This window comes from Vulpes vulpes, chromosome 13 (genome assembly GCF_048418805.1).
Source record: "Vulpes vulpes isolate BD-2025 chromosome 13, VulVul3, whole genome shotgun sequence".
Lineage (NCBI taxonomy): Eukaryota > Metazoa > Chordata > Mammalia > Carnivora > Canidae > Vulpes > Vulpes vulpes.
The window spans coordinates 146,735,627-146,749,142 of NC_132792.1; the positions used below are offsets into that span (position 1 = coordinate 146,735,627).

Sequence of the window (13,516 nt, forward strand, 5' to 3'; positions counted from 1 at the left end):
GACTGCCTTTGCAAATCTACCAAACAAATACTAGTGTCTAGTACCAAAGTCTCAAATTATTTTGTTATTAAGTGTCTACTGTAACAAATGACAATAAAATTAACTCACTCTATTTACTGACATTTACTTACTGACATTACAATATTGTTAAAGGAAATCTAATTGTAAAGTTCTGGTGACCTGAATGGTATTTAAAAACCAGTTTTCACATAATTTTGTTCTAGACATTAAAAAAAAAAAATCACCTAACAATAATCTTCCTTTATAGTGCATTGCTAATTTTGAAAAATACTCCAAGTCATCCTCAAATTTCAGCATCATCGTAAATATTAAAACTGATTCCTTTGCTACTGCTGTCCTTACATCCCTACCACAAAAACAACTGCATTGCTTCAAACAAATCAAGTCACTGGAATGCTTCCTTCCAATAGGTCAAAAGATCTATTTCTTTGATAAATTTCTCAAATGGTTCCTGTAGTAGTTGATAAAGGAAGGCAGAACAATACAAAAATTCCATGTGTTTAATATTTTGGATTCTGAGAAAATAATTAATAAAACTTGGAACAAAATCAATAAGTGTAACCTTCAATTTATTATTTAGAATTTTTAAAGCTTTGACCAAATCTGAAATAAGCACCACATAAACAGACTCATCTCATAGACTTAGGATTAGCCATGTCTTCTACAAGTGTGATTAAAATGATTAGAATACTATTTATAAAGATTAGTAATGAAGACCTTACTAATATAGATGAGCAAGGGATCAATGAAGAAATTACCCCTGAAGTTGTCTTTCCTCCAACATTTACCATTCAAGGATAATGGGGGCATGTATAAAATGTCAAGACAGTCATAGAAATTCACAAGAGAGATTACTCTAAATTCAAACATCCATGAAGCAAAATATTATGCCTATACAGACTATTGTGAAATATTATCAGGAAAGGAAGAAAGCATCTTAGTCTACATTTCAATGAAAAAGTCTTACTTTAGTCTATCACATGGAATCATCCAAAAAGGAATATTGACATGTTTATAAATATTTGGTTTAACCTCACTGTATTTATTTTAAAAATTTGTGTTGATTTTTTAAAACTTATTTTCATAACCCATTCAGGTATTTTAAAGTTCTGAAACGCAATTTAACTAAGCAAAGAAGAGCAAATGTATAACATCATTATCTACAGTAAGTAAGGTTTGATTTACAACTATTTGACTATTCAGAACTAATTAAATCACAGGTTGATGTCACATAAATATAGACCATTATTAAATTTGGTAATGTGTGGTACACTGACAAAGGATATCAAGATACACCTTAAGTTCAATCTGTGGTTCAAACCATTAACAAAATAAAATAGCAGTCAATCAAATATTTTAACGAGTCTCTCATATTTAAAGGTAGAGGTTATAAAGTCAAGGACAGGGTCCACAAGCAGCTACTTTACAAGCCTATTTAATGAAATGTACACCCACAAGTGTAATCGCTCACATAAATGTAACTTTATATAGTCAATGCTGACATACAATTGAGCTACATTTAAATAGAAGCTTTTTTTTTTAAAAGAGCCTCTAAAAAAATAATACTTAGAAATGTTTTAGAAGAATGGTAGACTGCCAAATCACTCAGGAAAATTTCAGTTTTTCTGGTTTCAACTGAGCAATCCACACCTCCTCACAGTCAAAATTTCTATTTGACATAAGCCTGAGAATTGTCAAAGAGCCACGGGATGAGATCTCAGGATATATCATTAATGCTTCCCTAAGTCAATAGACATATCCTCAGATTTCAGAGAAGATATAAATTTCACACTTACTTTTAACTTTTAATAAAGAAAGATGGACACATTGTCATGGGTATATGTGCAATTACTATGTTGGTTTTTAAAATAAGAAACCTGACTGTATTAAAAACAAGAAAATTTGTTTTATAAGAAGATCTATAGTTAACTGACCTCTAGGTTTATTTAATAATTCTGCTAAAATGCTCCTGAATTTATAAAATATTATTTGCATCAATCTAATCTAATGAAATACATTAAAAATATTTGTTGCTATCATTTGCAATGTGAACAGGAGATATTTATAAAAATAAATTACTTTTCATCCATGCGGCTTCTCATTTTTTTTAGTTTCTGCATAATGCTGCTAGTTTCACTGCTGGAGATTGAAATAGGGGAAGGACTACGGGTCTCCAAGTCAGTTGGACCAGGACTGGTTGCCTTATTATCCTTTGTATCATCATCACTATGAGAGTCCTGCAAAGAAAAGAGGGCAAAAGTTTTACAATTTTACTGGAATTTAAGATCTCAAGATGACCCTAAACATTTTTGTTTCAAAATTAAGTTTATCCTCAAAACTTCATTTATAAAAATAGCTGCAATTAAGGTAATTACTTAAAAGACAAAATTGTATCACTTTTAAAAGTGGCTACAGCACAGATTTTGTTACATTTATCTTACATATGTTTATATATAATCACAAAGTATAATAATAAAAAAAATTAAAAATATTCTGCTACTGTCAGTCTAGTATTTGTCCTAATTTCTTTTAAATTGAACCACTCAAAAGGAATACAAACACTATATATAGATAGATATAAGAATGAAGAGAATACATAAGCATTAATAATATTGAGGGATGGATCTTTTTTGCCAATTCTAGTGGGAAACACAGTATTTTCCCCAATTAAAAAGTTTACAATTAAAACATTTAGAACTGTTGGTTTAATTGATATTTCTCATGGCCAAAAAGTAATTTAAATGCTTAAATAAGTCTTTCCCACAGTCATTTATTCTCATAACTTTTCAGGATGATGAGTAGAGACAGTTGTGACCGTTTTTATTTTGTGAACAATACACACAAGCAGAGGTCTTCTCCTTCCTTTTCTGCTTCCTAAATGATTCAGTCCTAAAGCCATTAGATGGAACAGAGCAAGGTAGGGTCCATGCAAAGGTAGAGATAGACAAGAGGACCAAGACTGGGGTGTCCCAACTGGAGTGAGATGAAGAAGGCATCTAACACAGGTATTAACTCAAGCAGGGATGTCCACGGGGGAATAGCTTGACTTGGGAGTCAGAATCCCGGGGTGGTGAGGATATCCACATGGGGAAAGGGGTAGCAGTGGTTATGGGAGAGATGGGTTACATAGAAGAATGGTCAAATCACTAATCTATATTAAGGAAAATGTTAACCAGTTGTCTATCAGAAAAGGAAGTTTCAAACAAGAAAAAACTAGAATGGAATCTTATGGTGCAGGATTGGAACTGGAAGAATCAGTATGAACTCATAATACATACATACCATATGTATATGTACATATAGAAATAAACATACACGTAAAATGTATTTTTTACTACTTCTACATAAACTTATATATTCTCTAGATTGGTTGCTTTTGGGAGGACCAAAACCTGAATAGTAATGAGCATGCCTAGCACCAGATCTTGGTTTCTGAATAACTTTCCTCCTTGGAGAAACAGCCATTTCCAAGTCTGGGACAGGGAAGGTACAAGATGACCCTAGGACATCTTGTTGCAGAGAACACGGAAGTGCTCAAAGATTGATGCAGACATGTCAAAAGGGAACAGAAATTTGAAAAGACTTTTAATGGTCTGACTTGGGACAAAGCAAACATCAAAACAAATGATAGTAACAGATTTAATGTTGAGTAAAATAGGAATCTGTAAGTTCACACTAGTATAAATAAAAGAATAAATTTAATGAAGAACAGACATTTATGTAGTCTCAAAATAATTCATGCAAAGTACTTATTATTCACAAAGGGGCAGAAAGTAACTTCATAGTGAAGTTTGATAGCCACCACCTTAATCAAGTGATCAACATCTTCAGCTGGGATAAATCAAAATCAGGCCCCACCTGATTAAATGTAGTGAGAACATCACATCACTTCCGTGATATTCCAACCAAAGATACATAACGTGAATCTAATTATGAGGAAATATCAGATGAATCCAAGTTGAGAAACACTCTACCAAAATAACTGGCATGCAATCTTCCAAAGTGTCAAGGTCATGAGAGTCAAGTAACTTTTCCAGACTGAAGGGACTAGAGAGACATGAGAACTAAATGCAATACGTGATTCTGAACTTACCTTTTGATATAAAGCACATTATTTTGACAATTAGAGAACTGTCATACTCCCAACTCAGGAAGACAGTCCTTTTTATCATGTTTGAAATTTTCTATAAATTTGAGATTGTTTCAAAATATAAACTGAATTTTAAAAATCAAAGGCAGAAAATGCCAAGATTTATTTCATTACAGAGCTATCCAGTGTGGGTTCTCCAACACTACACTGACACTTTACAGAATCTCAGAATAGATCCAAATTTTGCTTTTGTCTGAATACCTTCTTTGACTTTTTTATGGTTATATTAACACTGGATAACTAAAATAAGTATTAAGAGCAAAAATAGTCCAATTTGAGGAACATATCTGGATTGATAAGCAAGAACAAGGTTCTCTGTCCCAAGTGAGTTTATATATGGAAAACATTTTCAACTATTATTTGAACCATGTATCTCTTTTGAAACTTGACTATTCCATGAGGAAAAAAAATTAAAAATCTCACTATACATAAAGTCACAAACGCAGAACTTTCTTCTAGTTCATCTATCAACTATCACAGTCCATCCTATGAGAAAGTGAGGCAGGATTAGATATTATATTAGCAAGCAACATGAGGCAGAAAACAAACGGTAATTTCGTGTAACTTACCAATTTATTTTCCCCTGCTGACTTTAACTTCTCCTGTAACTTTATGGTGGTCTGTCGTATCCTTTCTATCTCCTCCTGCTGCTTTAGAATTAGCTGTCTTTCCTTCCGAGCTGCCTTATTGGCTTCTTGAAGACGTTTAATTTCTGCCTAAGGTTTAAAGAGAAGAGTGATGGAGATTTAGAGGCTACAAGTCCAAAGGAGTATTTTAAGAAAGCCCAATCATCACATATATCAAGAATAAAAACATATAGTTGTCAAGATAAAAGTAGTAATATTGAAAAATATTTTAAAGTAGTGAAGGAAAAGAGTCATATAAACCCATCATGCTAAAAAAATGTAACATGATCCCTTAATTTAAATAACTATAATTACAATAGACTGAGAAGTTCCTATCCTCCTTTTAAACTTACATCCTTCACGTTTTTCCATAGTGCTACTTGGTCTTTACTACTCTTATTTGTTTAATAGATGCATAACAAGTAAAGTAGTTAATATAACTAACCATTATTCTACTGCTAAATTCTTAGGCCCCTTGTAATTTTTTACCAACCCAAATAATGCTTTGATGCCTATAACTGTCTCAAACTATGGGTTTGTTCTTTAGGAGAGATTCCAAAATGTAGGACAAACAAGTCAAAGAGGCCAAATCATATTATGGCCCTTAAAATCATTTAAAGATTGCTTTCAAAAAAGAATAGTCTCCGCTTAAAATGCCACAAGACTACATTGCACCAAACTCTCTCCACACAGGGTATTTTTAAGTTTTTTGTTACTAATGAAGTGGGCAAAAGATAATACACTTCACTGTTAATAACCGTTAAAATTTAAGACTGTCCTTTTTCCCCCATAAATTTGTTTTAACCTGTGTTTCTGTCAATAATGTAAGCATAATAAAGACAGTAATAATCTGTAACTTATAACTTCTTTTAATCATGTTTGATTTTTGCAAACTACCTGAAAACGCAGAAAAGTGAAACAAAACATTTAATTTCTAAAATCTCATACTAACAATTGTTAATATTCTGTCATATTTTATCCTAGTTCTTATTTTGTGAAGAAATAAAACACTACAGATAAAATCAGTATGCAATTCCAAGTCATTAGAGGTAATCACTACCATGGTGTATATATATATCCTTTTTGCACATTCTTTTAAAATTCTTCTACAGATGTTTGTACTTATCTACAAAAAACATATTTGTATGTTTTAAAATATTTTATAAAGAATATCACACATACATATTTTCAATCTTGCTTTACTAGACATTGCTTTTGATACTTCTCTGCATTGACTTAAGCCCTACATACTATGTAACACTGGAGGCATATAATATTTGTTATCCATTACCCCTACCTTTGGATAAAGTTGTTCACTACTATAAACAATGCTACAATAAACAGCCTTATACTTTTTGTCTTTGGCAGATGTATGTATTTCTCTGGAACAGTAGTTCTTTAAGTGTGGTCCCTGGCCCGTAAAGGATTCTCAAGGTTCTTTCAGAGGACTCTCAGGGTCAAACTATCTTCATAATACTAAAACATTATTTGCCCTTGTTCATTTTTACTCTCTCATAAGTATCATATGGCACTGTATGCATTTTAAAGAAAATAACTATATCCTCCAAAACAACAACAAAAAAAATCAGTATTTAGATTTTTACAAATCTCTTTCTGTCTGGCTTAATTTTTTGAAACATCATGTATTGGACATTTGGACAATGTCAGTTCACTGAGTTATGCAGATCTTCCAAATGTTTACACATTTCATTTTACAGTATTTTAAAAATTGCATTCTTTCACATCACCACAGATCTCAAAAGAAAAGTTCTGGTGGAGGGGATCCCTGGGTGGCGCAGCAGTTTGGCGCCTGCCTTTGGCCCAGGGTGCGATCCTGGAGACCCGGGATCGAATCCCACGTCGGGCTCCTGGTGCATGGAGCCTGCTTCTCCCTCTGCCTATGTCTCTGCCTCTCTCTCTCTCTCTCTCTGTGTGACTATCATAAATAAAAATTAAAAAAAAAAAAAAAAGGAAAAGTTCTGGTGGACAGAAATTTTCCAAAATTCTGATTTGAAAGGCCAAATTTCATCATTGGCAACAAATACTTTTACAGCTATTTTCTATAAAGTGACAGGCACACTTCATTCATTTTTGAGAAAATGACTGTCACGTATCTAAATCTGAATAAACATAGTTTGTCGCCAATTTGTTCAAGGAAAAATGGTATTCCATTAAAAAAAAAAAAAAGGCTAGTTCAGCTTGCAACTCAAACACTTGCACAAATGCCTTTCCTTGAGTTAATCACTGTCCTCTGGTTATCTGGCAAAAGTGCTTACTTGTGGGTTTCCTATTTTTTTCATGCAGAATATGAAGATGAAAGTACTCAAAGGTCAACACTCAGCAAAACTGATAATTGTCACTACTTAATCAAGATATTCTTCAGAGAAATTAATTTTGGTTTTTTGTTTTTGTTTTTCTTTTTAGCTGTATGTGGCACTGAAAAATATGATGACTGCTAATACAGTTTGGTGCCACTACCCTGATTTGTGCTAAGGCATCAGCAGTTTTACTCACCATTGTTTTTGCACCACTTAGTACAAATGTCAAACCATGAAAAGGGCAAGTTCATATCCCACTATTAGAAAAAAAGTTTAGACCTCCCTGACCCATGAAAGGGTATCAGAGACCTCCGAGTTCCACATAGCACATTTTGAAAAACTGCTATTAGCTTAGGCCTGAGCTTCTAACCAATTAATGTATAAATTTACCCAATCTAAGACCAGAAGGGTAAAGAAACTGTTTCAAGAGGATTCTGGGGGAAGACATTTGCTTTTGTTTTCATAGAGTAAGCTGTAACATTGTACAAGCAAATGGTTCACTTTAAAATGGTTAATAGTATAAGTGAATTACACTTTCAAATTGTTATTTCATGTTAGGTGAATTTTATCTCAAAAAAAAAAAAAAAAAAAGAAGACGACGATGACATAGGAAAATATGCTCTTCTTTTGGATACAGGTGTGCAAGGATATGTAGCCCAATTGGTTATAGCTATCTATCCCCACCACCAGTCAAAATAATTATTTTCTTCTTTTTTAATTCTTTTTATTTATTCATGATAGACACAGGCAGAGGGAGAAGCAGGCTCCATGCCGGGAGCCCGATGCGGGACTCGATCCCAGGACCCCAGGATCGCGCCCTGGGCCAAAGGCAGGCGCCAAACCACTGAGCCACCCAGGGATCTCCTCAAAATAATTCTTATGATACAACTGCAATAAATATAACCTTCCACACTGGTGCTTTTATTTCTGTAGGGCAGCTTTCCAGGGGTAGACAGAGTGTTTTTTGCACATTTACTTAAACATTCTGAAGTACTACAGGAACGACTGAGTGGTTTAGTCAGTTGTGTGGCCCACTCTTGATTTTGGCTCAGGTCATGGGATCAAGCCCCATGTCAGGCTCCATACTCAGTCGGGAGTCTCCCTAAAGATTCTCTTTCCCTCTCCCTATGCCCCTCCCCCCCAGACTGCATACTCCTTCTCTCTCCCTCAAATAAATAATCTTTTAAAAAATTTACAAGAATGGGATGCCTGGGTGGCTCAATGATGAGCATCTGCCTTCGGCTCAGGGTGTGATCCTGGGATCCGGGATCAAGTCCCACATCTGCTCCTTGTGTGGTGCCTGCTTCTCCCTCTGCCTGTGTCTCTGCTTCTCTTTGTGTCTCTCATGAATAAATAAATTAAAAATCTTAAAAAATTTTTTTTACAAGAATGGTACCATACTATATATATATTTTTGCATCCTGCTTCTCCATAAAAACCAATATTATGATTTTTTATAAAGATCTACTGCTATAACTGTTCAATATGGTAGTCAGTTACATGTAGCTATTTAAATTAAAAGTAAATAAAATTAAAATTTCAGTTTCTCAGTTGCACTAGCCACATTTTAAAGAGTCAAAAACTATATGTGACTAGTAGCTACTGTATTAGCACAAACACAGAATGTTAATATCATTCCAGAAATCTCTATTAAATAGAGCTGACATGTAATGTATTCATTTCTGCAGCATTGTACTTTCTTCCAGGAAGATGCTTTGCTTCATCTATTCTCTTAATTAAAGAATTAAGCTGTTTCCAATTCCCCTGTACATGTGTGAACACTTCACTAGTATATATACTAAGACAAAGAACTGCTAAGTCACAGATTAAATGTGTTGTCAACATAACTAGATAAAGTCAAACTGCTCTCAAAGAGGTTATACATGTCACCACTCTCACAGGTACATAGATCTCAAGTTGACAAAACCTAAGAGGCTTCCAACTCAGTGCCTCCCTCAAAGCATTTGATTCTTAAGCAGTACAGACAGAAGGCTAAGGAGCTACACAAAAGAAACCTCTCAACAGCCCAGTAGAAATTGCGTCTCTTGTGCTGGTAAAAAAGGTGTATCTGGCTTTCAACTGAAATTCCTAGGTTACAACCTAGGGTCAATGCAAAGCAGAAGTAGTCTGAGGCCTACCAACTCTGCCATCTAACACTAACCGAGCTCAGTCCTTGAACGAATTAAAGTGAATAGCTAAGCACTTTAACTGAATAGCAGAGGGAAAAATAAGTCCTCTCTGGGAGGAGATAACATCATCTGGAGCCTTTGCAGTTATTTACCCAGTGTCCAGCATTTAATAAAAAATTACTATAAGAGAGTCTCAATGATAGAGAACAAACAAACTGATGGTTGATGGACGGAGGTGAGTGGGGGTGGGCTAGATGAGTGATGAGTATGAAGAAGGGCACTTGTTGTGATGAGCACTGGATATTTTAAGTGATGAATCACTGTACTACCGAAACTAATATGGCATTATACATTACTAACCAGAATGTAAATAAAAATTTGAAGAAAAAAACTACTAAACACACAAAGAATCGCATAATAGAAAATATAAAGAAAAAAAAAGTAGCAGACACACACATGTCCAACTATCTAGTTAGCAGACAAGAAAGCTAAAATGACAATGAATAAGGTGTTCAAAAAAATGGGAAAAAATGGAAAAATTGATGGAAAGGTAAACAAAGAAAATATATTTAAAAAAAAAATGGGATGCCTGGGTGGCTCAGTCATTTAACAGTCCAACTCTTGGTTTCAGCTCAGGTCATGAGCTCAGGTAATCAAGGTCAAGCTCCACATTGGGCTCCATGCCCAGTGCAGTCTGCTTGAGATTCTCTCTCTTTCCCTTTGCCCCTTCCCCTACTCTCATTCTCTCTCTAAAAATACATGAAATCTACAATTTTAAAAAAATCTATAGAGAAAAGAAAATAGATATTATAGAACTAAAAAAAAAATCACATTATGAACTCACTGAATGACTAACAGGACACATGACAGTGAAGAATATATAACTAATGAATTTGAAGACAGATCAGTAGAAACTTTCCAAATTGAAGCACAGTGGTTTGTTTTCATTGTTTCTAAAGAGATAAAAACAAAACAGAGCAGAAGACAGATGTGGTAAATGGCCAGAAGGTCTAACATATTTCTATTTAGAGTCTCTGAAGAAAAGGAGAAAGAGTGGGACAGAAGCAATACATGAAGAGATAGTTTTTGGAAACCGAAATCTAACAAACAACGGATTCAAGCTTAGCAAATCCTGTGCAATATGAATAGAAAAGAAACCATACCTAAGCACATCTTAGTAAAACTACTGAAAAAAATCTAAAACAAATTTTTTTAAATCTTAAAAGCAGCCTTCAAAAAAACATTAAGACAATTACCCTCTCCATAAAAACAGTAGAAACTAGTAGACATGGAAAATATCTTTTAAAATGCTGAAAGAATATAAATCTCTGCCCAGTAAAAATATCTTTCAAAAACGAAGGTGAAAAAAATGAAGATGAAGCAAGTAAATTTTCAAAATAATAAAAACTGAATGGGCTATCAGCAATCATGCAGTAAAATATTAGATTGATCAAAATCCAAATGTTTGTGCCTCAAAGCACACTATTTAGAAAGTGAAAACAGGGCACCTGGGTGGCTCAGTCGATTAAGTGTTTCCCTTCAGCTCAGGTCATGATTTCAGGGTCCTGGATTCAAGCCCCACATTGGGCTCCCTGTTCAACGGGGAACCTGTTTCTCCCTCTGTCCCTACCCCTACTTGTGCTTTCTCTCTGTCTCAAATAAATAAAATCTTAAAAAAAAAAATGTGAAAAGATGGGATGCCTGGATGGTGATGCTTGGTTAAGCATCAGAGTCCTGATTTGGGCTCAGGTTCATAATCTCAGGGTTATGAAATCAAGCCCCATATCAAGCTCCACACTGGGCACGGAGCCTGTATAAGTTTTTCTCCATCACTACCCCCAATCCCTGCTTACTCTCTCTCTTTAAATAAATAAAGTGAAAACACAACCCCACAGAATGAGAAAATATTGGTAAATCTAGCTTTTATTCTACTTTATAAACAGAAAGCTACTGTAACATTCTAAAAAGTTATTTACTTATTTTAACTAAAAGATAATTTTAGGTGATTCTGAAAACCAATTTTTCTGGATTAAAAAGACATAATTTCTTTTTTAAAAAAATACCAAACTTTTATTTTTTTAAAGATTTATTTATTTTATTTGAGAGAGAAAGAGAGAATGCACGAGGGGGTGGAGGGGTAGGGGAAGGGTGAGAGAATCTCAAGCAGACACCACACTGTGCAAAGAGCCTGATGCAGGGCTCAATCTCACGATCCTGAGATCATGACCTGAGCCGAAACCTAGAGTCAGAAGCTTAATCGACTGAGCCACCCAGGCAGCCCCAAAATTCCAAATTTTTAAAGCTCATACAGTAAGTGATGTTTTCTTAAGGCAAATTTAAGAAAGAAAGAAAAAAAAAACCTAGTTGAGTAATAATCCAATCTATAACCTAACTGATTAAATTCACACAGATTATCCAACATAATAGCTAGTACCTAGCAACAGGACAATAAGGGAAACAAAAACTAGAATCCACTGAATACTTACCAGGCACTGTGAAATACATTTTATACATGCTACCTCATTTTAATCATCACAACCACCATATGAAGCATAATCTTAGTATAATCTTATTCTTATAGATGAAATTAAGTCTCAGAGAGTTACTTAAACTTGACCATTATTACACAGCTGCAAGTGACAAAGCTGGAATTCAGATAATAGCAGCTGTGCCAAGATTATATGTATTAATTAACTCATTCTTCTCAACAACCCTATGAAGTCTGTTACCATTATCCTCAGTTTAGAGATAAGGAAACTGAGGCACAGAGAAATTAGGTAACTTGTCCAGGGTTATAAAACTAATAACTGGTAGATTTGGAATTTTAACCCAGGAAATCTGACTCTGAAACTTGAATTCTTAACCACTATACCATGTTACTTCTCCAGGACTCAAATTCCAGGTGTTTCTGAGCTCAATAAGCCAAAATATTAGTCAACTTGTAACGAGTGTGTCTTGAAAGTCTATTTGGAAAATAGTGACTAAAAAATTAATTCAAATAGACTCTTTTCACAAATATCTTAATTTTTAAAATATGCTTTTCAAATACTATTTTATTTAACAAATGAAGGGAGGTTTGACTCTATATTGTATTAAGTTAGCAGTGACACAAAATTAGAAATATAGAAGACTACCAAGCAATTTCTGTAGTTATAACTATCAGCAAAAACAGTAGTAAATATCAACTAAATCTCATTTAAGCTGATAGCAAGTAAAAGAGATCAAGTAAAATAATATATTCTACCATCTAACTTGCCTTAGGAGAAATTCTCTTAAAGAGTGATTTTTCTTAACATACCTTCTCTTGCTGCAACCTTAAAAGTAAACCACGCTGTTTTTTCCGAAGAGGGGGCATTTTATCATCTTCTCCTTTGTCTCGCAGATGTCTGCAAAGATTGCACATTGAGACAAAAAGATTAAATTTCTATGATAATGACAAGGATTCTCAACTACTAAAAAGTCTCTAAAAACAATTTAATTATTTTCAAACGTGGAAAAACATGCAGCAATGTCTACCCCACCAAATATTTTATTGCACATATACTATATACAACCCCTAGACTGTGTCCTTTAAAGATAAAATCGCTTAGAGTTCCAACACAATAAAGGAATTAAGTATTAAATAACAACATGAGAGTCAGGTGATAAAAGAGAAATGTGAAAAAAATGTTATGAGTTGATAACAGGATTCAAAGAAGACTGCCATATTTCTAAGTCAAGAAACTGAATTGATCAAAACAAATTAAATTAGGAAACAAAAGTATCTTTAAAAACAAAGCATTTCCTTTCAGTGAAAGAAGAAACTGGAAAGAGAAAACTACATTCACTGAAACATTTTACTTTTTCTGATGCTCTAGCCAGGCTAATTCAGCCTTTGTTTTCTCCTTCAAGGCCTTCTCACGGAGACGCAGGAGTGAAGACTGGTGAGCTGCCCTCATTTCCTCTTCTTTCATATACTGTCGAACCATCTCCATAGTAAATTTAGAAAAACTATCTTGTCCTCCAGAGAATGGCATACTCAGCTCCTAAAATGGAGATTTTATTTCAAGTTTATTATTATCTAAGCCTTTGGAACTTAATTAACATTGCTAAGGCATGCAGCACTTATAAAAATAAGCTATATATATATAAAAAGACCGCTGACCATGTCACAGAACACTCTTCAAAAAAGGCACATGAGAGAGAGTAACATTCATTCAGCTAATTTATTCAGCTAACGAAATTGTAACAATTGACTGCATATTTATTTAGCTAACTAACAAATGACTGCAT

The 13,516-nt window shown here is 34.1% G+C and overlaps 1 protein-coding gene across 4 annotated transcripts in view; it reads right to left on the bottom strand.

The window, feature by feature from the left end:
• The window catches only part of CEP350 (centrosomal protein 350), a 149,648-nt gene that overhangs the window by 50,467 nt on the left and 85,665 nt on the right, over window positions 1-13,516 (bottom strand). For all 4 annotated transcript variants that reach the window (XM_072733260.1, XM_072733261.1, XM_072733262.1 and 1 more), the window contains exons 24-27: window positions 13,085-13,269; window positions 12,543-12,630; window positions 4,741-4,887; window positions 2,101-2,258 (exon numbers count right to left, since the gene is read on the bottom strand). In XM_072733260.1, the coding sequence (XP_072589361.1) occupies window positions 2,101-2,258; window positions 4,741-4,887; window positions 12,543-12,630; window positions 13,085-13,269 (578 nt within the window). The remainder of the gene's footprint in view (window positions 1-2,100; window positions 2,259-4,740; window positions 4,888-12,542; window positions 12,631-13,084; window positions 13,270-13,516) is intronic.